The 21,385-nt window shown below is 40.6% G+C and overlaps 1 protein-coding gene across 1 annotated transcript in view; it reads right to left on the reverse strand.

The window, feature by feature from the left end:
* The window catches only part of LOC140714547 (low-density lipoprotein receptor-related protein 1-like), a 1,940,354-nt gene that overhangs the window by 70,593 nt on the left and 1,848,376 nt on the right, over positions 1 to 21,385 (reverse strand). Inside the window, exons 76-78 of the mRNA XM_073025830.1 lie at positions 19,961 to 20,202; positions 17,527 to 17,705; positions 4,148 to 4,254 (exon numbers count right to left, since the gene is read on the reverse strand). Coding sequence (XP_072881931.1) covers positions 4,148 to 4,254; positions 17,527 to 17,705; positions 19,961 to 20,202 — 528 coding nt within the window. The remainder of the gene's footprint in view (positions 1 to 4,147; positions 4,255 to 17,526; positions 17,706 to 19,960; positions 20,203 to 21,385) is intronic.

Here is a 21,385-nt window from a genome sequence, read left to right on the forward strand (position 1 = left end):
GGGCTCTCTTCTGGGGAAAGAATAGTTTATACAAAAGGGAACTGATGGAGTCCTATATCCTTACAAGGCAAGTCGGCTAGAATTGTCTGGTAGGGTTTAAGCTAATTTTGCAGGGGAATGGGAACCAGAGTGATAGTGCTGAGGATCAGGTAGTTGGCTTACAAACAAAGGCAATGTGCAAGGAGAAGCTGATGATAGGGCAAAATTGTAGTCAACAGGGTGAGCTGCAACGTTAAAAGTGAACAAAATCAAAAAGGATGAATACAGGACTGAAGGTGTTATATTTAAATGTGCGCAGCATATATGGAATGAGGTAGGTGAATTTGTAGTTCAGTTACAGATCAGCATTAAATCAAATCATTAGTAAGAGGTGACATTGAGTTGGAAGGTGTTGAAGCATTGTGGATAGAGCTAAGGAATGAAAGGGTTAAAAAAAACCCTGATGGGAGCTGTGTACAGACCCCAAAACAGTAGTAAGAATGTGGTCTACAAATTACAATCGGAGACAGAAAATTAATGGCAAAAGGGCAATGTTACAATAGTCATGTGGGATTTCAATATGCAGGTAGATTGGGAAAATCTGGTTGGTTCTAGATCCCAAGAGAGGGAGTGCATAGAATATGCATACAAGATGGCATTTTAAGAGCAGCTAGTAGTTGAACCTACTGGGGGGTGGGGGATCAGCAATTCTGGATTGGGTGTTGTGCGACAAATGGAATTGATTAGAGAGCTTAAGGTAGAAGAACCCTTAGGGGAAATGATCATAATATGATCAAGTTCACCTTGAAATTTGAGAAGGAGAAGGTAAAGTCAGATGTTTTAGTATTACAGAGGAGTGAAGAGAATTCCAGAGGCACGAGAGAGGAGCTGTCCAGAACATTTTGGGAAAGAACACTGGCAGGGATGATGGCTGGAATTTCTGGAAGTAGTTCAGAAGGCACAGAATATATATATCCTAAAGAAGAAAAAGCATTCTAAAGGCAAGATGACACAGCTGTGGTGTGCAAGTGAAGTCAAAGCCAACATAAAAGCCAAACAGAAGGCATATAATAGAGCAAAAATTAGTGGGAAGTTAGAAGATTGGAAAGCTTTTAAAAACCAACAGAAGACAACTAAAAAGTCATTAAGAATGTAAAGATGGAATATGAAAGTAAGCTAGCTGATATATTAAAGAGGATACCAAAATTTTCTTCAGATACATAAAATATAAAGGAAAGGCAAGAGCGGAATCAGACCACTGGAAAACAAGACTGGAAAGGTAGTAATGGGGGACAACAAAATAACAGGTGAACTGAATAAGTATTTTGCATCAGTCTTTGCTGAGAAAGACAGTTACAATTTAGTGGAAGTTCCAGGTGTGGTTACCATTACTAGAACCAAGGTTCTTGAGAAACTTAAAGGCCTGAAGGTAGACAAGTCACCTAGAGCAGATAGTGTACACTCCAGAGTTCTGAAATAAGTGGCTGAAGAGATTATTGAGACATTAGCAATGATCTTTCAAGAATCAGTAGATTCTGGAATGGTTCCAGGGGGCCAGGAAATTGCAAATGTCACTCCACTCTTCAATAAGGGAGAGGGACAGATGAAAGGAAATTATAGGCCAGTTAGTCTGACCTCAGTGATTGGGAAGATGTTGGAGTTGATTGTTAAAGATGTAGTTCCGGGGTACTTGAAGGTGCTTGATAAAGCAGCATGGTTTCCTCAAGGGAAAATTTTGCCTGACAAATCTGTTGGAATTCTTTGAGGAAATAATAAATAGGATAGATAGAGGAGAATTTATTGATGTTGTGCATTTAGATTTTCAGAAGGCCTTTGACAAGGTGCCACACATGAGGCTGCTTTACAAGTTATGAATCCATGGTATTACAGGAAAGGTTCTAGCATGGATAGAGCAGTGGCTGATTGACATGAGGCAAAGAGACGGAATAAAGGGAGCCTTGTCTGGTTTGCTACCAGTGACTAATGGTGTTCCATAAGGGTATTTGTTGAGACCAATTAATTTTACATTATATGTCAATGATTTGGGTGACAGAATGGATGGCTTTGTTGTAAAGTTTGCAGATGATACAAAAGTAGGTGGTGGAGCAGGTAGTTTTCAGGAAGTACAGAACCAACAGAAGGACTTAGACTTACAGGAAAACTGGCCAAATAAGTGGCAGATGGAATACAGTGTTGGGAAGTATACGCAATTTGGTGGAAGGAACGAAAGTGTTGACTATTTTCTAAATGGAGAGAAAATACAAAAAACTGAGGCACAAAGGGACTTAGGAGTCCTTGTGCGGGGTCCCCTAAACATTAATTAGCAGGATGAGTCTGTGGTGAGGAAGGAAAATACAATGTTATCATTCATTTCAAGAGGACTAGAATATAAATGTAAGGATGTAATGTTGAGGCTTTATAAAGTACTGGTGAGGCCTCATTTCGAGCATTGTGAGTGGCTTAGGGGCCCTTATCTCAGAAAGGAATTGCTGAAGTTGGAGAGGATTCAAAGGAGCTTCACGAAAGTTATTCCAGAATTAAACGGTTTGTCATACAAAGAGTGTTTGATGGCTCTGGGCCTGTATTCACTAGAATTCAGAAGAATGAAGGGTGATCTAATTGAAACCTATCAAATGGTGAAAGGCCTTGATAGATTGGATGTGGAGTGGATGTTTCCTATGGTGGGAGAGTCTATGACCAGAGGACACAGCCTCAGAATAAGAGGGCATCCTTTTAGAATGGAGATGAGGAGGAATTTCTTTAGCCAGAGAGTGGTGAATCTGTGGAATTCATTGCCATAGGCAGCTGTGGAGGCCAAGTCCCTAGGTATATTTAAGGCAGAACTTGATAGATTCTTGTTTGGTCGGAGCATGAAGGAATATGGGGGAAGGTAGGAGACTGTCACTGAGAAGGAAATGGATCAGCCACAACAAAATGGTGGAACACACTAAATGGGCCTAATTCTGCTCTTATATCTTATGATTTTATTCTTGGTAGCATTGTTAGGAATAGTTAATTCAGGCTTGTTACTTGGTTTTAGATAAATGTTGTGCAACTCTACCCAAATTAGTTGTTAAGATTCTTTTTAAGTCCTTAAACTTTGATAGGTATATAACTTTGACAGCTCAAAGCACTCCACAAGGTGATGATGAAATGAGAGAGCAGACTCGGTGGGTCAAATGGCCTCATTCTGTTCCTGCATCTTATGGTCTTACGGTCTAAAACAAACAGAGAGAATTGCAGCATGTTGAAGTCTCAGGCAGCTCCATCACAGGCCCTTGCTTCACCACCATCTTCAAAATGTGGCGTCTCAACAAGGCGCCATCCATCATTAAGAACTCTCACGATTTGGAACATGCCCTCTTCTCATTGTGACCATTAGGGAAGAAATACAGGAGCACGAAGATGAACATACATTTTTTTTTAGGTACAACATCTTCACTTCCATCTTCCCATTTCTGTATCGTACATGCCAAACTGATGGCATGAATATCAATTTCTCCTTCCAGTTAAAAAAGAAGTCACTCCCCATCTCCTCTTCTTTGCTCCCCCTCTCTCTCCTCTTACCTCTTCTACTTGCCCTTGGGTTCTCTTCCTTCTCTTTCTCTGATGGTCTACTCTTCTCTCCTATCAGATTCCTTCTTCTCTGACCCTTTACTTTTCCTATCCACCTGGCTTTTGCTATCAGCTTCTGGTGATTCTCATTTCTCTTCCCTCACCTTTTTATTCTGGTGTTTTTCCCCTTCCTTTTCAGTCTTGAAGAAAGCTGTTGGTCCAAAACATTGTTTATTTATTTCCAGAGATGCTGCCTGACCTGCTGAGTTCCTGCAGCATTTTTTGCATGTTGCTGACTATTTTGCAATATTTTTTTACTCTTTAATGTTTCTTATTTTAACATAGTATTCTTTGTATTTTACTGTGCTGCTTCTGCAAGACAACAAATTTCACAACATATGTTGTGAATATAATAAATTTGATAGTGATTCACCTCTTCCAGTTATGATGCAACTGCAGACCCATTAACTTCATGATAATTTATCTGGCATTTGCTGATTCCACCAGCTGAATGGAACCTGACCATTTTGATTCACAACCAAATTAAAAGTCATGTCACCACATTTAAAATAACGCTGTTTCACTATGGATTGCACTCTATGATTTACACTACCTGTAGGCCATTGTAAGTCCTTATGTATGAGAATTCTTCGCAAAGTGCCATCCATGGCTGACTGCTCTATCTTGGGCTGTTTACCGTAGTCTGTCCAATACATCATTCTGTAATCATTACAAATGTGAAACAAGATTGTTAAAGTAAACAGGAATACTGTCCGCTTTAGATAAAAACTCACTTGAACTAGAAATACTTCAAAATTAAAGTACAGAGCAAACATTGTGCTATTGTTAGTTACAGTTTGGAGAATGTTGACAGGTTTTCAAGCAAAAATAGTTCACTGTTTATTTAGGTGCCAAAATTCCCTTTAATTGCAATCCCAAACTCTGTCATTAACAATGTTCCAACTGAACACAGCTATTTATGGTGATTTGTTCGACATGCAATTTTAATTCTGACTAAATATCTTGAACTGACAGAGTTGTAATTGTCCTTTCATACATGGATTCCCAATCCTGAACATCCGAATAATTAAATAAAGGCTTCAGAGCTGGCAGAAATTGCAGAGGATTGCTGAGCTCTGAATTGAAACATTTGAAACTTTTGTTATTTAAATTATAAGCCTTGTGCTGAAAGTGTAGTCCTTCCTGATTATACATAAATGGAATTTTAGGTGAAGCTCTGGACTGACATTGCTTGATTGTTCAATGCCAACATGTAGGCCTACAATAAACAACTTTTCAAAGGAACAAAAGTAGTTATTGCCACAAAAATATAGCAATTTGATTCAGCATTTGAAATAATCAGGTAAATGGCTGCTTGCTCACTAGATAAAACAACACGAAGAATGCAGATTAGAGGTTGGATTTATTGCAGGAGGAATTGAATGACAGATGATGTCTTGCCATAATCACATAGGGTCTTTGTAAAACCACAAATGAAATTTTGTGTATAATTTTGGGCTCTAGACTTATTTGGAACAGTGGAGTGCAGAGCAGATTCAGCAGACTGGTGTCTAGGTTGGTGTATTTGTTGTATGAGCAGAGATTAAAAATGCTAACTCTCTATTACTTCAGAGTTTCAAAGTAAATTTATTATCAAAGTACATATATGTCACCAGATACAACCCTGAGATTCATTGTCTTCTGGGCATACTTAATAAATCCATAAAATAATAACCATAGCAGAATCAATGAAAGATTGCACCAACTTGGGCATTCAGCCAGTGCGGAAAAGACAACAAACTGTGAGAATACAAAAAGAAAGAAATAATAATAATAAATTAATAAGCAATAACCATCAAGAACATGAAATGAAGAGTCCTTGAAAGTGAGTTGTGGGAATAGTTCAATGATAGGGAAGTGAAGTTGAGTGAAGTTATGCACTTCAGTTCAAGAGCCGGATGGTTAATGGATAATAACTGTTCCTATATCTGGTGTGAGTCCTGAGGCTCCTGTACATTCTTCCTGATGGAAGCAGCAAAAAGAGAGCATGTTTTGTTTGGTGGGGGCCCCGATGATGGATGCTGCTTTCCTACCACAGTGCTCCATGTAAACGTTCTCAGTGGTGGTGAGAGACTTTACAGACGATGGACTGAGAAATATCTAGTAATTTTTGTAGAACTTTCTATTCAAGGGCATTGGTGCCTCCATACCAGGCTGTGATGCAGCCAGTCACTATACCCTTCACTTACACATTATCCATAATTGTACTTCCGTATTGGGCCCAGGATCGGTCCTCTGGAATAATAACACAGAGGAATTTAAAGATGATGACCTTATCTACCTCTGACTTCCCAATGAGAACTGGCTCATGGACCTCTGGTTTCCATTCCCCAGAGTCAATATTTACCTCCTTGGTCTTGCTGACATTCAGTAAGAGGTTGTTGTTATGACAATACTCCGTCAGATTTTCAGTCTCAATCCTATATGCCGATTCATCACCTTTCATTTGACCTATAGCAGTGGTGTGGTCAGCAAACTTGAATATGGCATGTGGCTGTGCTTAGCCACACAGTCATAAATGCACAGCAAGTAGAGCACAGCTTTATGGTGCAGTTATGCTGATGAAGATCATGGAGGAGATCTGCTGCCAATATAAACTGACTGGAATTGGCAAGTAAGGAAATCAAAGATTCAATTGTACAAGATGTTACTGAGGCCACGTTTTGGAGCTTATTGGTAAGTTCTGAGGGGATGATGGTATTGAATCCTGAGCTGTAGTCAATAAAGAGCATCCTAATATATGCATCTTTGCTGTCCAGATGTTCCAGGGTTGAGTGAAGAGCCAATGAGATGGCGTCTGCTGTTGACATTTTACTCCAGTAGGCAAATTGGAGTGGATCCAAGTCGTTTCTCAGGCAAGAGTTGATACGTTTCATTACCAACTTCTCAAAACACTTCATCACTGTGGATGTAAGTGCTGCTGGATGACAGTCATTGAGGGAAGTCACCATGTTCTTCTTAGGCACTGGTATAACTGAAGCCTGCTTGAAGCAGGTTGTTACCTCAGACTATCAAAGTGTAAGGTTAAAGATTTCAGTGAACACTCCAGCCAGTTGATGAACACAGGTTTTTAGTACTTGGCCAGGTACCCCCTCTGGGCTGGATGCTTTTTGGGGGATCACTCTCCTGAAGTCTGCCTCAGTGACTGAAATCACAGGATCAGGGACAGAAGAAGTTTGTGACAGTTCCTTCATGATTTTATGGTCAAAACAAGCATAGAAGGCATTGAGCTCATCTGTCATTTAATTTAACTTTATAAGAGTTATTTAAGCCCTGCCATAACTGTCAAGCATGATTCATTGATTGAAGTTTAGTTTGGAATTGCCATTTTGTCCTTGAGATAGCGTTCCGGAGATCGTACTTGAACCTCTTGTAACATTCTTGGTCACCAGATTTGAATGCCTCTGATCTGCCTTCAGCAATATCAGTATATCATGGTTCATCCAGGGCTTCTGATTGGGGAAGATTTTGAATGATTTTGTTGGGATTCACTGGCCTACAACTCTTCCAATACACCCATTCTGCATTCAATTAGATCCACAGATAAGTTCTTGAACAACGGTGTCCACTGGCTCAAAGCAATCCAGTAGTCACTCCTCTGACTCCCGTGACCACCTCTTTGTTGTTTTAATCTGTGGGCCTTTGCTCTTTTGGCTCTGCGTGCATGCAAGTCAGGGAAGGCCAGCAAAGTGATCCAATTTACTGAAATTTGGTCTGGGCATGAAATGGTAGGCTTTCCTTGTCTCAGGGAGGGAATTACTGGAAGTTGGAGAATTCGATGTTCATACCAAGGGGCTGGAGACTACCCAGACAGTATATGAGATGTTCCTCCAACCGAAGTTTGGCCTCATCATGGCAGTAGAGGAGGCCATGTATGGACATATCCGAATGGGAATGTGAAGCAGAGTTGAAGTGAGTGGCAACTGGGAGATCCTGTCTGTTGTGACGGATGGAGCGGAGGTGCTCGACGAAGCGGTTTCCCAATCTGCGTCGGGTCTCACCGATGTAGAGGAGGTTGCACCGGGAGCACCAGATGCAACAGATTACCCCAACAGACTTACAAGTGAAGTGTTGCCTCACATGGAAGGACTATTTGGGGCCCTGAATGGTGGTAAGAGACAGGTGTAGCACTTACGCTTGCAGGGATAAGTGCCAGGTGGGAGATCTGTGGGGAGGGACGTGTGGACCAGGCAGTCGCGGAGGGAACGATCCCTATGAAAAACAGAGAGGGGTAGAGAGGGAAAGATGTCCTTAGTGGTGCGGTCCTGTTGAAGGTGGCGGAAGTTGCGGAGGATAATATGCTGGATCCGAAGGCTGGTGGGGTGATAGGTGAGCACAAGAGGGACACGCTCCCTGTTGTGGTGACGGGAGGATGGGGTGAGGGACACATTGAAAAGCATTTGAATTTAAAAAAAGTCAGATACTGCAAGACTTCAAAGATGCTACTCATTGAAGAATAAATATAGCAAAACTGACTTAAAAATGTGAGCCAATCACAAACAAGAGAAAATCTGAAGGTGCTGGAAATCTAAGCAATACACACAAAATGTTGGAGGCACTCAGCAGGCCAGGCAGCATCAATAGAAAAATGTACAGTTGACTTCTTGACCCAAATCATTGACTGTAGTTCTGCTGAATTGTCTCAGTCTGAAATGTTGACAGTACTCCTTTCCATAGATGCTGCCTGGCTTGCTGAATTCTACCTGTATTTTGTGTGTGTTGCTTAAATATGTGAGGATTTTTCATCCTCTGTGCAGCAGGGAAAGTATCAACTTGTATCCTATTGAATAGACTCATTTTAAATCTGAGGAAAGTCGCCATGCAAGGAGCATTTGATGGAGGAAGGCGCAGTGTGCAGAGAGACTGTGATGAAGGATAGGTAATGTTTTAGGGTATAAATGAAGCCCATTGCAAAGGGTTGAAGTGTGTTTACTTTAATGCAGGAAGCATTGGGAACAAGAGTGATAAACTTATGGATCCGCACATGGAGCAATGATATTGTGACCATTGCAGAGACCTTTGTATGGCTGTGATGTTTCACTCCCAGATGAGCTCAATGCCTTGTGTGTATGCTTAGAAAGGGAGAATAAAACTACATCAATGCAAATCCCTGCAGCATCTGGTGACCTGTGATTTCTGACTTGGAGGTCGATATCAGAACGTCTTTAAAGAAGGTGCACCCTTACAGGATGTCAGGCCTGACGGTGTACCTGGTAGGGTAATGAAAACCTGTTCCAACCAATTGATGGGAGTGCTGAAGGACATCTTTAATCTCTCACTGCTGTAGTCAGAGTTTCCCACCTGTTTCAAAAGGGTGACAATGATAGCAGTGCCCAATAGGAGCAGGGTGAACTTCTTAAATGACTCTTGCCCAGTTCTACTCACATCTACTGTGATGAATGGGCTTTGAGAGGTTGGTCATGGCTAGAATCAACTTCTGCCTAAACAAGGACCTGGACCCACTGCAATTTGCTTATCGCCACTAAAGGTCTACAGTGGATGAAATCTCAGTGGCTCTCCACTCGGCCTTGGATCATGTGGACAATATTAATACCTATATCTGGTTGCTGTTTTATTGATTACAGCTCAGCGTTCAACACAACAATACCCTCAGTTCTAATCAACAATCTCCAAAACCTGGGTCTGTGTATCTCCCTTAGCAACTAGCTCCTTGATGACCTCACCAGGAGACCACAGTCAGTGCAGATTGGAAATAACATCTTTTCGCTGATAATGAACAATAACATACCTCAAGGATGTGTGCTTAGCCTACTTCTCTACTGTCTCTATAGCTCAAATGGCATCTATAAATTTGCAGATGATAGAACTTTGGCAGAATTTCAGATGGTGATGAGGAAGCGTACAGGAGCGAGATAGATCAGTTGGTTGAGTGATGTTGCAAAATAAACTTGCACTCAACATCAATGAAATCAAAGGATTGATTCTGGACTTCAGGAAGGAGAAATTGAGGGAACATGCACCAGTCCACATCATGGGAGCAGCAGTGAAAAGGGTGATCAATTTAAAATTTCTGGGTGCAACAAATTATACAAAACAAAGAAAGCACGGCAATGGCTATATTCATTAGTAGTTTGAGGAGACTTGGTATGTCAACAAATACTCTCCCAAATTTCTACACTTGTTCCATGGAGAGTATTCTAACTGATCATGTTACTGTCTGGTATGGAGGGGCCACTACACAGGATTGGAAAAAGTTGCAACAAGTTGTAAACTCAGCCAGCACTAGCCTCCCCAGCATCAGGACATCCTCAAAAAGGTAATGCCTTAAGAAGGCAGCATCCATCACTAAAGACCCCCATTACCTCGGACATGCCCTCTTCTCATTGCTACCATCACAGGTCGTCTGAAGACATACACTCAACATTTTAGGAACAGTTTCTTACTCTCTGAGTAAACTCCAGAGTTTTGAATGGACCCATGAGCACGACCTCACTATTTTTTGCTCTCTCTTTGCATTATTTATGTAATTTAAGTTTTTCTATATATTTCTTACGTAATGTATAGTTGTTAAAATATGTATTGCTATGCACTGCTGCCAGAAAACAACTATTTTCATGACATATGCCAGTGATATTAAACCTGATTTTGATTCACGGTCACAAGGGCAGGAATGGCTTTTGGATGTGCGGGCGTTCAGATGTTTCAAAAGGAACGGGGAGGGATGTAAGAGATGTGGAAGTGCGTTGCTAATCACGGATAGTATAACAGCTGTAGAAGGAAAGAGAGATCATCATGGAGAAATTGTCGACTGGGTCAGTGTAGACAGAAGACAGGAACAGGAAGGGTGCAATCAGTCTGTTGGGAGCATTTTATAAGACTCCCAATAGCCCATTGGGACACCAAGGACCAGATTATTAAGCAAATTTGGAAAGGTGCAAAAATTAAATGGTTGTTATCATGGGTGACTTCAACTTCTCTAATACTGATTGGCATTTTCTTAGTACATGAGCTTTAGATGGGGCAGAATTTGTTTGTTGAACCCAGGAAGGACTTCTGACACAAAATGTGGTCAAGTTGACTAGAGGAAAGACCTTCCTGGATCAATGAAACTGGTCAGGTGACAGATCAGAGAAAGTGACCACAACTCACTACCTTTTATCATAACCTTGGCCAAGGATAGGAGCAGATCCAATGGTAAAGTATTCAGTTGTGGGAGGAACTTGAAGCATAAATTGGGAATAGATTTTCTCAGGGAAACATACAATGGAAATGTGGAGATAATTTTGGAAAAATTTGGATGGAATTATGGGGATAGGTTTGTCCCGTTGAGGCAGAGAAAAGCTAGTAGAGTAAAACAAAACATAGTTTTCTAGATAGGTGGAACATTTAGTCAAGAGGAAGAAAGAAGCATACTTATGGTTTAGGAAGCAAAGATATGACAGGCATCTTAAGAGTTACAGGGTATAAGAAACATTATGATGAAGATTAAGAAAGGATTTAGGAGTGCCAGTGGGAATATGAGAAGATCTTGGTGGGTAGGATTAAGGAAAATCCCAAGGCATTCTACACATTTGTGAGGAACAGAAGATGACTAGAGTGAGGGTAAGACTGATCAGTGATAAAAGGGGAAACATGTGCCTGCAATTGGAGGAGGTAGGAGAAATCTTTAATCTTTGCTTCATATTCACCAGTGAGAGGGACCCTGACAAAAGTGAGATTGTTATAGAACAGGCTAATATGGAACACATTGACGTTAAGAAAGAGGATTGTTGGAACTTTTGAAAAACATTAGGATAGATAAATCTCTTGGCTGGACAGGATATACCAAAGTTACAATGGGAAGCAAGATATTACTGTATTATTGGTGTTGATTTTTGCGTCCTCACTGGCTACAGGAGTGGTACCAGAAGACTGGAGGAAGGAAAATATTTTTCTTTTGTTCAAGATAGGTAGTATAGATATTTCAGGGAATTATACACCAGTGAGTCTTACATCAGATGTGGGGAATTATTAGAAATGATTCTTAGAGATGGGATTTAGAGGCATTTAGAGATGCATGCTCTGATTAGGGTCCCCCTTGTCCCCCTTGTCCTCACCTATCACCCCACCAGCCTCCGGATCCAGCATATTATCCTCCGCAACTTCCGCCACTTTCAACAGGACCTCACCACTAAGGACATCTTTCCCTCTCTACCGCTCTCTGCTTTTTGCAGGGATCATTCCCTCCGCGACTGCCTGGTCCACACGTTCCTCCCCACAGATCTCCCACCTGGCACTTATCCCTGCAAGCGTAAGTACTACACCTGTCCCCACACCTCATCTCTTACCACCATTCAGGGCCCCAAACAGTCCTTCCAGGTGAGGCAACATTTCACTTGTGAAAACACAAAATGCCGGCAGAACTCAGCAGGCCAGACAGCATCTATGGGAGGAGGGAGTGACGACGTTTCGGGCTGAAACCCTTCATTAGGAGTGAAGTAGCATGGGATGGTCGAGGGAGGATAAGAAGTGGGGGGAGGGATGAAGTAGAGAGCTGGTAAGTGCTGTTGGGGTAATCTATTGCATCTGGTGCTCCCGGTGCGGCCTCCTCTACATCGGCGAGACCCGACGCAGATTGGGGGACGGCTTTGTTGAGCACCTACGCTCTGTCTGCCACCAACAGACAGGATCTCCCGGTTGCCACTCACTTCAACTCTCCTTCACATTCCCATTCGGATATGTCCATACATGGCCTCCTCTACTGCCATGATGAGGCCAAACATTGGTTGGAGGAACAACATCTCATATACTGTCTGGGTAGTCTCCAGCCCCTTGGTATGAACATCAAATTCTCCAACTTCCGGTAATTCCCTCCCTTTCCCCATCCCACCTTCACTCTGTCTCCTCTTCTAGCTGCCTATCACCTCTCATGGCTCTGCCTTCTTCTACTACCCATAGTGCTTTCCCTTTAGATTCCGTCTTCACCTGCCTATCCCCTCCCTGATTCCCCTCCCCCACCCCTTGATCTTTCCTTTGATTGGTTTTCCACCCTCTCCCCACCTTCTTTATAGGGCCCCTGCCCCCTCCTTCTTTAGTCCTGATGAAGGGTCTCGAACCAAAACGTTGACTGCTCCTTTCAACGGATACTGCCCAACCTGATGAGTTCATCCAGCTTTTTTGTACGTCTTGCTCTGATTAGGGATAGTCTGTATGCTTTGTGTGGTGCAGTTAATGACTCATGAGCCAAGATGACTTCTTTGAGGAAGTGACAAAACAAATTGATGAAGGTAGAGCAGTGAATGTGATGCTTATGGGTTTTAGTATAACATTTGACAAGATTCCCTCCGTAGGCACATTCAGAAAGTCAGGAGGCATGAGATCAAGGAAATTTGTTTGCATGAATTCAGAAGGCAAAGGATGGCAGTTGATAGAGTGCATTCTGCTTGGAGATATATGAATATTGGTGTTCCACAGGCATCTGTTCAGGGATCCCTGCACTTCATTATTTTTATAAATGATGAGGAAGCAGAGGATGGGTCAGGAAATTTGCATATTATGAAAGTTGATGATGTTGTGGATAACATAGAGGCTGTTGTAAGTTACAAGAGGACATTGACCAGATGTAGAGCTGGGTTGAGAAGTGGGAGATGGAGTTTCATCTGGTACAATGTAAGAGGTTGAACTCGAAGGCAGTTTCAATGTTAATGGCAGGATTCTTAGCAATATGGAGAAACAGAGGGATCTTGAGGCTAAGTCCTTAGATCCCTTAAAATTGCCACACAAGTTGATAGGGTGAATATGAAGGCTTATGGTGTGCTAGCCTTCATTAATCAGAGATTCAGTTCAAGAACAATGAGGGGTATTGTGTTCAGTTCTGGGTGCCTTATTATAGGAATGATGGGTAAGTTTTAGAGAGGGTGCAGAGGAAATTTAGCAGGATGCTACCTGGATTCGAGATCATGTCTTATAAGAAAAGGTTGAGTGAACTAGGGCTGTTCTCTTTGGAGCGAAGGAGGATGAGAGGAGACTTGATAGAGGGGTATAAGATGATAAGAGGCATAGATAGAGAGGACTGCTACTGCCTTTCTTCATGGTGGCAATAGTTAAAATGAGAGAACATACATTTAAGATAATTGGATTAATGTATAGGGGGATGCCATCGGTGGTATTTTTCTTTCACAGAAAGTGATAAGTGCATGGAAAGCACTGCCACGAGTAGAGGCGAATGCATTAGAGACGGTCAAGACAGGTACATTAGACATGGTAGAGACAGGTACATTAGACATGGTAGAGACAGGTACATTAGACATGGTAGAGGCAGGTACATTAGAGATGGTAGAGGCAGGTACATTAGAGATGGTAGAGACAGGTAAATTAGAGATGGTAGAGACAGGTACATTAGAGATGGTAGAGACAGGTAAATTAGAGATGGTAGAGACAGGTAAATTAGAGATGGTAGAGACAGGTACATTAGAGATGGTAGAGACAGGTAAATTAGAGATGGTAGAGACAGGTACATTAGAGATGGTAGAGACAGGTAAATTAGAGATGGTAGAGACAGGTAAATTAGAGATAGTAGAGACAGGTACATTAGAGATGGTAGAGACAGGTAAATTAGAGATGGTAGAGACAGGTACATTAGAGATGGTAGAGGCAGGTACATTAGAGGTGGTAGAGACAGGTAAATTAGAGATGGTAGAGACAGGTACATTAGACATGGTAGAGACAGGTACATTTGAGATGGTAGAGACAGGTAAATTAGAGATGGTAGAGACAGGTACATTAGAGATGGTAGAGACAGGTAAATTAGAGATGGTAGAGACAGGTACATTAGAGATGGTAGAGGCAGGTACATTAGAGATGGTAGAGGCAGGTACATTAGAGATGGTAGAGACAGGTAAATTAGAGATGGTAGAGACAGGTACATTTGAGATGGTAGAGACAGGTACATTAGAGATGGTAGAGGCAGGTACATTAGAGATGGTAGAGGCAGGTACATTAGAGTTGGTAGCGACAGGTAAATTAGAGATGGTAGAGACAGGTAAATTAGAGATGGTAGAGACAGGTACATTTGAGATGGTAGAGGCAGGTAAATTAGAGATGGTAGAGACAGGTACATTAGTCATGGTAGATACTTTAGGTACAATTAAGAGGATGTTAGATAGGCACATGTTTGAAAGAGAAGTGGAGGGCTTTGTGGTATGAAAGGGTTAAACTGAGAATGGAGTAGGTTAAAATGCCCAGACAACATCATGGGCTGAAGGGCCTGTACAGTACTATTCTATGATCTAAGACTGGGCAAAATATGCAGTAGCAAAATATGAAACAGTAATTGATCTGCACTGACTTGATGAAATCTTTTGATACAATCAACAGGAGCAATGATTATTGTATATAAACTGGGCTAACCATGAAAGACTAAGGCCTTGTTTGAACTTGCATCCCATTCCAAAGACCATTCACCAGTTATCTGTGTTCCTAACACACACAGCATAGAGGAAATACTGCTGTAAGCATAAAAATGGTTGACTATTGCCTTCAAAAACAGATCTTGTGTGAAGAACTGAAGCAGGGAAAGGTAAGATGAGCTTTCTATTTACAGTGAACCTAAAGTTCAGATTCCAGTGGCTGACATCATTCCAAGGATAGTGTGTGCAAATGGTTTGGAACAGGGTTCACACTCTCAATCCTTGACCATAGGAACATGCCAAGATTTTGAGCATGACTCTTGAAACTGCATCAAGGCTGTAGAGTGTACATCAAATTTCCCTTCCCAAATCATGGCCTACTCCCGATACAGACATTGAATTTCAGAGGCTGATCTTTCATCACAGTTGAATTGTGGCAGAACTGTCATCATAGCCACCAAATACTAAAATAAAAACACTCAAAAATTAATTAGCCATTCTTTTTCAGAAGCAGCTTAATCTATTTTCAGTCATTTCGGCCTTATTTCAGATTTCCAGTATTTATCTCTATGAATTTTCTAATATTGTTCAATGGGTAATTTTTGCCTTGTTCTTCGGAGAGGAAAGCTAGATGACTTTCATTTCACCCTTTGTGGAGAGGAAATTCCATCCATTCAGGACGAACCAGTTAACAGCCTCAGGCGATGGTACACAGAGGAGCTGAGAGACACCAAGAGGGTTCAAGAGACAGGAGAACAGCTCAGCAGAGGTCTGATGTCTGTTGACAAGAGTGGCTTGCTGGCAAGTTGAAGTTGTGGTGCTTGCAGTACAGACTGATGCCACAGATAATATGGCCACTAACTGTCAATGAAGTGGAAATGTTGAGGCGATGGAACGGAAGATCAACAAGTATGTGAAGAGGTGGCTTGGAGTACCGAGCAGCCTCACCAATGTTGTAATCCACAGTAGCCAGATGAAACTTACCATCCCAGGGCAATCCCTTGTTGAAGAGGTCAAGGTAGCCAAGGTAAGATCTTCTTGATGCTTTGAGACGCAAAAGACCCTGTCATCAAGAACACCCAGCTGAATGTGAGATCAGGCAGGAAGTGGTCAGCCCATGTAGCAGTTCATGAGGCAGAGTCTAGATTGAAGCACAAGGAGATGGTTGGGGCTATGCAGCTAGGCCGCTAGGGACTTGGATGGCCAACCAATAAGTGGTGGTCATCTTCTACAGGTAAGGAGTGTCGTGAGCTTGTAACACAAGAAATACAAGAGGTAGAAGAGGAGAAGAGGTTAGCTAAAACAGCTGGCCTGACCAAACAAGGGGCTTGGACCTGGTGGGAAATTTTTGAACAATGATATCTATCTTGGAATGTCCTGTGGCAGATGGAACCGCTTTGCATTTCTTTTCTATATAGAGCAGTGTATGACCTGCTCCCAGTACCTGCCAACCTCAGCACCTGGTATGAAGATAAGTCAGACAGGTGTGCTGCTTGTGGCAAGAAGAGAACACTTCAATATATTTTGAGTGTATGCAGAGACAATCTTTCCAGCAGCATGTACACTTGGAGACATAACTATGTTCTCAAAGTTGTAACAGAAGCAGTTGAGCAGAGAGTACTGCAGCACAACTTATCTCATACCCCATGCTGCACTGAACATCGCATATCATTTGTGAAAGAAGGCTCTAAGTCAAGGGTGTACAGCGCAAGCCCGCGATCAAGCATACTTTCTTCAGCCAATGATTGGTGTGTCAAGGCTGACCTGGACAGGAAAGGCAGTTTCCCAGAGCAAATAGCTTTCACCACATTGTGTCCAGATATAATTGTCTGGTCTGACACCAGTGGAGAAGTGGTTATTGGTGAACTCACAGTCCCCTGGGAAGACAACATCGATGAAGCCCATGAGTGCAAGTTAACCAAGTATGCAGAATTAAGATCAGAGTGCAGAGACAGAGGGTGGAAGGTCTCGTGCTATCTATTCGAAGTAGGATGCCATGAGTTTATTGCGTTTACTTTCCAGAAGTGGCTGCATGACCTTGGCTTCACTAGAAGAGAGATCAGGTCAACCAGCAGGGCTGTAGCTGAGGCAGCAGAGGCAGGATCATCATGGGTGTGGACCAAGTACGTCCAGAGGGGCAGATAGTTGGACATCTTTTGCAAACCCGTCAGTAGTTGCATAGACACCTGAAGAGTAGACTATCTGTTGGATGGAAGCGACCAACAACTCTGATAGAAGCAGATGCCACGTTTTTAAGCTCACCAGTGGGAGGCGGTGCTTTAGCACTGCTGGCCCACCACCTCGAGGGAGTCTTGATCATAAGCAGCCGGAACTCCTGAAGACAGGTGGCAGATCAACTGATGATCCCACTGGTGATAGCACAGGACAGTTAACATCTTAGTCCAAGTGTGTTTTCAATTCTATAGTATTGTTCAATGGGTAATTTTAGCCCCATACCAAGGTCATTTTGAACTTGTCAAGTTGATAGCTGGATAATTTTAATAATCGTGTGATGAGCACACAACTTTGTTTTCTGAGTTCAGTTTGGACAGTTCACAGAAAATTAAAAAAAACAGCACCATACCCTCTGCTGGGATCAACAGCAATAGCACATGGTTTGTCCATCATTCCGGATACAAGTTTTTTGTACTTCTGTCCATTAATCTTCGCCACATAAATGACGTTTTTGAAAGAATCTGTCCAGTAGATATTTTCAGCAACCCAGTCAACAGCAATTCCCTGTGGTGCTTGGAAACCAGGAATCTGAAATTGAAACAAAAAAAAAATCACATTATATTTGTTCGTTGAAGTCACAATGACCTATCTTTTCACATGATTATATTTTATGGAAAAGTAAGCATCAAATTTTTCAGTTAGTTAGAATAATTATTTTCAAGAAATCTTCAAAAAGGGTTCCCTTAATTCAATAATATTAGTGAACCTAAGATAGTTACACATCTGCAAAATAGCTGAGAGGAAGAACTTACAGGAAAAAATACTTTTCACAACTTCTCGAGCAAATTATGCTCTACTACACCCATGGACAATGAGATAATTTACTCTTCCTATGATATCACTTGAAGCATAAACGTCAGATGAGTCACATATTTTAAGCAAATACTCTACATAAATAATGCATGCTCTATTTAATTTCCATTAAAGGAAAGCACCTCTAACTACGTAGCACTGTCAGCATGCATACAGATATAGTAAATTACTTGCTAAATCTCTGCAGTTTGGCTTGAACATCATACTCTTGACTTGGGGGTATGAATACTGAAACCAAATTAAGATACTTTTTAACTATGAAAACTCTATGTGGAAATTTAAATTTTTGCTTGTAGAATCAAAAGAACATTCATGAAATAGTCTTACTCACCACTGTGTTCCTGGCATCTACCACCCTCTGTGAAATATAAATTGTCTTGCAAATCTCCTCTACACTCACACCTTAACATTTTGCCCTCTGGTGCTTGACATCTCCACCCAGGGAAAAAGAATGACCATATATCCTATCTATGCCTCTCATATAAACTTCCATCAGTCTGCCCTCTGACAATACAGAGAAAATTCACTCAACCTCTCTTTCTTGCTAAATCTAAGCTTGTCCAATCTCTCCATATTCTAAATATTGCAGAAGAAAAGCCTACACTTTATAAGTTTATTTTTAATTTAAATCTATAATTACCTTACAGATAACATTAAAAAGCCCTCCGACTTCAGCTCACATTAAAAGTTATGAATCATTCCCATTTTATTAGCCAGAAATCACTTTTAAACTGTTCATCCAGAATTAAAAGCAGAATACAAAAAAAGAGGCATCACAATCTTAAATTTGTTCCCATTGAATATATATTTTCGCTATTTCTGGATAATACCTAAGCCTCTATGTTTTATAAAGACTTCAATGTAATAAGTATTGAATGAAAAAAAGCTACTATGCTTCATCGTTAAACTGCACAAAGAGTTTATCACCAAACTTTATCTACATGAGTTGTGTCTATGGCTTGCCTAATTTGCCATGACCTGAAGTACAATGCATATCATTGATCTGTCTAATTATTAGAAGAAACTAAATAAAAATCAAGCTTTTTAGCAAACTAGTGAAACTGGATCCATTTTTTAAAAATAATGAATGGAGTTCCTAAGTAATTTGTTCAAGATTCCAGGCAACCTGATGGGACAAGGTACACTTCCATTGGCAGGGAGGGAAAGCAAACTGTATCCAAAGGTACGTGAGGCAAAAATAAAGCAGGAAGAAAGAAAGAATGCTTTATGAGGTGTGGGGTAGGAGGGAGAATTGGGTCTGCATAATAAGCAGTAAAATGTTAAGTGGGACCTTAATATTTCAAACCACCTAGAGAACATAAGCAGCAACTTTAAGAGATATTCCATTCACTGTCCTATTTGGAAAATACATGTATATCACAGAAGATTTTTGCTACTCTGTGATCAATATTCCGCTATTTAAAAATAACTTATCAGCAGATTGAAATAATTTTGTTTTGGCAAAATAATAGTTACAGGAAAGCTGATGGGTAGCAATCAAAGAGTAACTAAAAAAGTTAAAATATATAAAAAAGATCACTCCAGCAGAATTCCTCTGAAACTTAAATAATATCCAAATTATTTTACAAAGTATAATCTACCACATGGACCATGTCCAATAAGTATTGACTTCTGTGCAGGAATACTTGTTAGTGTATTCAAGTATACACTAACAAGGGGACACAAGGGGACACAAATTTACAGAAATATGATTACTGTTCTTTCCAATAGGTTAACTCCCAGTATTATATTACAACTCTGTTTGAAATACAATAACCAAATTAATATTGATTAAAATCAAAGTAAAAACTGAGACAAAGAGGAATGTTAAACTGGAAGTTAGGAAAGATAGAAACATCAACTGGTGGGGAAAATTTAGAAATCACAGTAAATAGTGTTATAATTCACTTGCAATTATAAACTCATTCCTAATCACTTGATGCATTCTATTAATTCTTTCTTGAAATTACATTAAGGTCAGTAGCATCACTTGTCTGTCTTTCTCGTTTGTCTGAAATGTCTATAAAGGAGATTCTGCCTGTGTGCCCATTGGTCCAGAAGATCTTTTTTCCTTTAATGTACACATCCATCATACTAATCTTGACAGTTTCATCTCCTTGAAACACTTGTTCATAGGCTGAGTTGGGGTCAAATGGATATATACTGCGAATTTCATTTCTGGTTGCAATGTAGAGCACTTGATGTTCTGAACCTGCATGAAGATTACAAGAACAAAAGGTTACATTGTCTTACGGTTCTACATCTACACCTTCTATGAATCACTAACACAGACCAATTTTCAAGCAGGTGTGGATCACTGGACCATCTAATTCATTATCAGACATCCCATAAGCTTTTCTTAATTGCTCTAAGAATTATGGAGCTAATAAATCTGAATCCTATTTACTGACAGTAACATGTCTAGTCCTTTCTAACCTCTGTCTTCACTTCTGGTGCACCATTGTTTGGGGTATTTCAGATTTTCCAACTGAGTGTTGCTATTTCAAAGAAAACAAATTGCAGTTTTCTTTTTCCTTGATTATTACTCTCTGTGAATTTCATTCAAAGAAGGAAAACTTAGCTGATAGTGTAATCAATTTTATTCAAATCACCACAAAATCTGTTTATCAAACGAGCAAAATACCAAAACAGCCAACTTCCTCTCCTAGCTCTTAAGGCCAAAATTAATCTAATGTTCTTTTACAGGAGTTACCTCATTACTACCAAAGATAATTTTTGAGCATTTTCTTAATTGCTAAGTTACACCTATTTTCATATATGTAAAATAAGTATTTTTTCCTAATTATCATGGAGATAAAACTGACTGGCTTTTCTGCTCTGATGCAAAGATCTGTTTTTCTTGATGCAAGCACCTTCCTAGCTAACAAATGATGTGCATTGAAAATCATATAATTCTATGTATTTTAGTTAAGTGTCTTCAACTTCTCTATCTGCATTTTTAAATGTTATGGATGCTTTAAATACACATTGACAATTAGTTGTTTTGGTACAAACTTCAAATATAATCTTTAGGTTGATACTATCCATTAATGATAGCCCGACATCTTTCGCACATCACTTAAATCATATCCAGACACCAGAGCTCAAGCTTACTCAAAAATATTCAACACATTGCATAACGGATTATCACCCTTAGAATTGTCCAGATTATCAAATTAATTCCAGGCTCTCTGCTATTTTTAAAGAACTCTCACAATTGAGTTACACCTTTTAAGTACATATAATGAAATAAATTAAATGTTCTTCCTTTTCAATTCCCCGTATGGCGAACAATTCTACTGAAGTCTGGAGATGAACGGTTCAAGGATCCATTTTCTAACAGAGACACAAGAGACTCCAGATGCTGGAATCTGAGCAACGAACAATCAGATGAA

This window comes from Hemitrygon akajei, chromosome 2, assembly GCF_048418815.1.
Source record: "Hemitrygon akajei chromosome 2, sHemAka1.3, whole genome shotgun sequence".
Classification (NCBI taxonomy): domain Eukaryota; kingdom Metazoa; phylum Chordata; class Chondrichthyes; order Myliobatiformes; family Dasyatidae; genus Hemitrygon; species Hemitrygon akajei.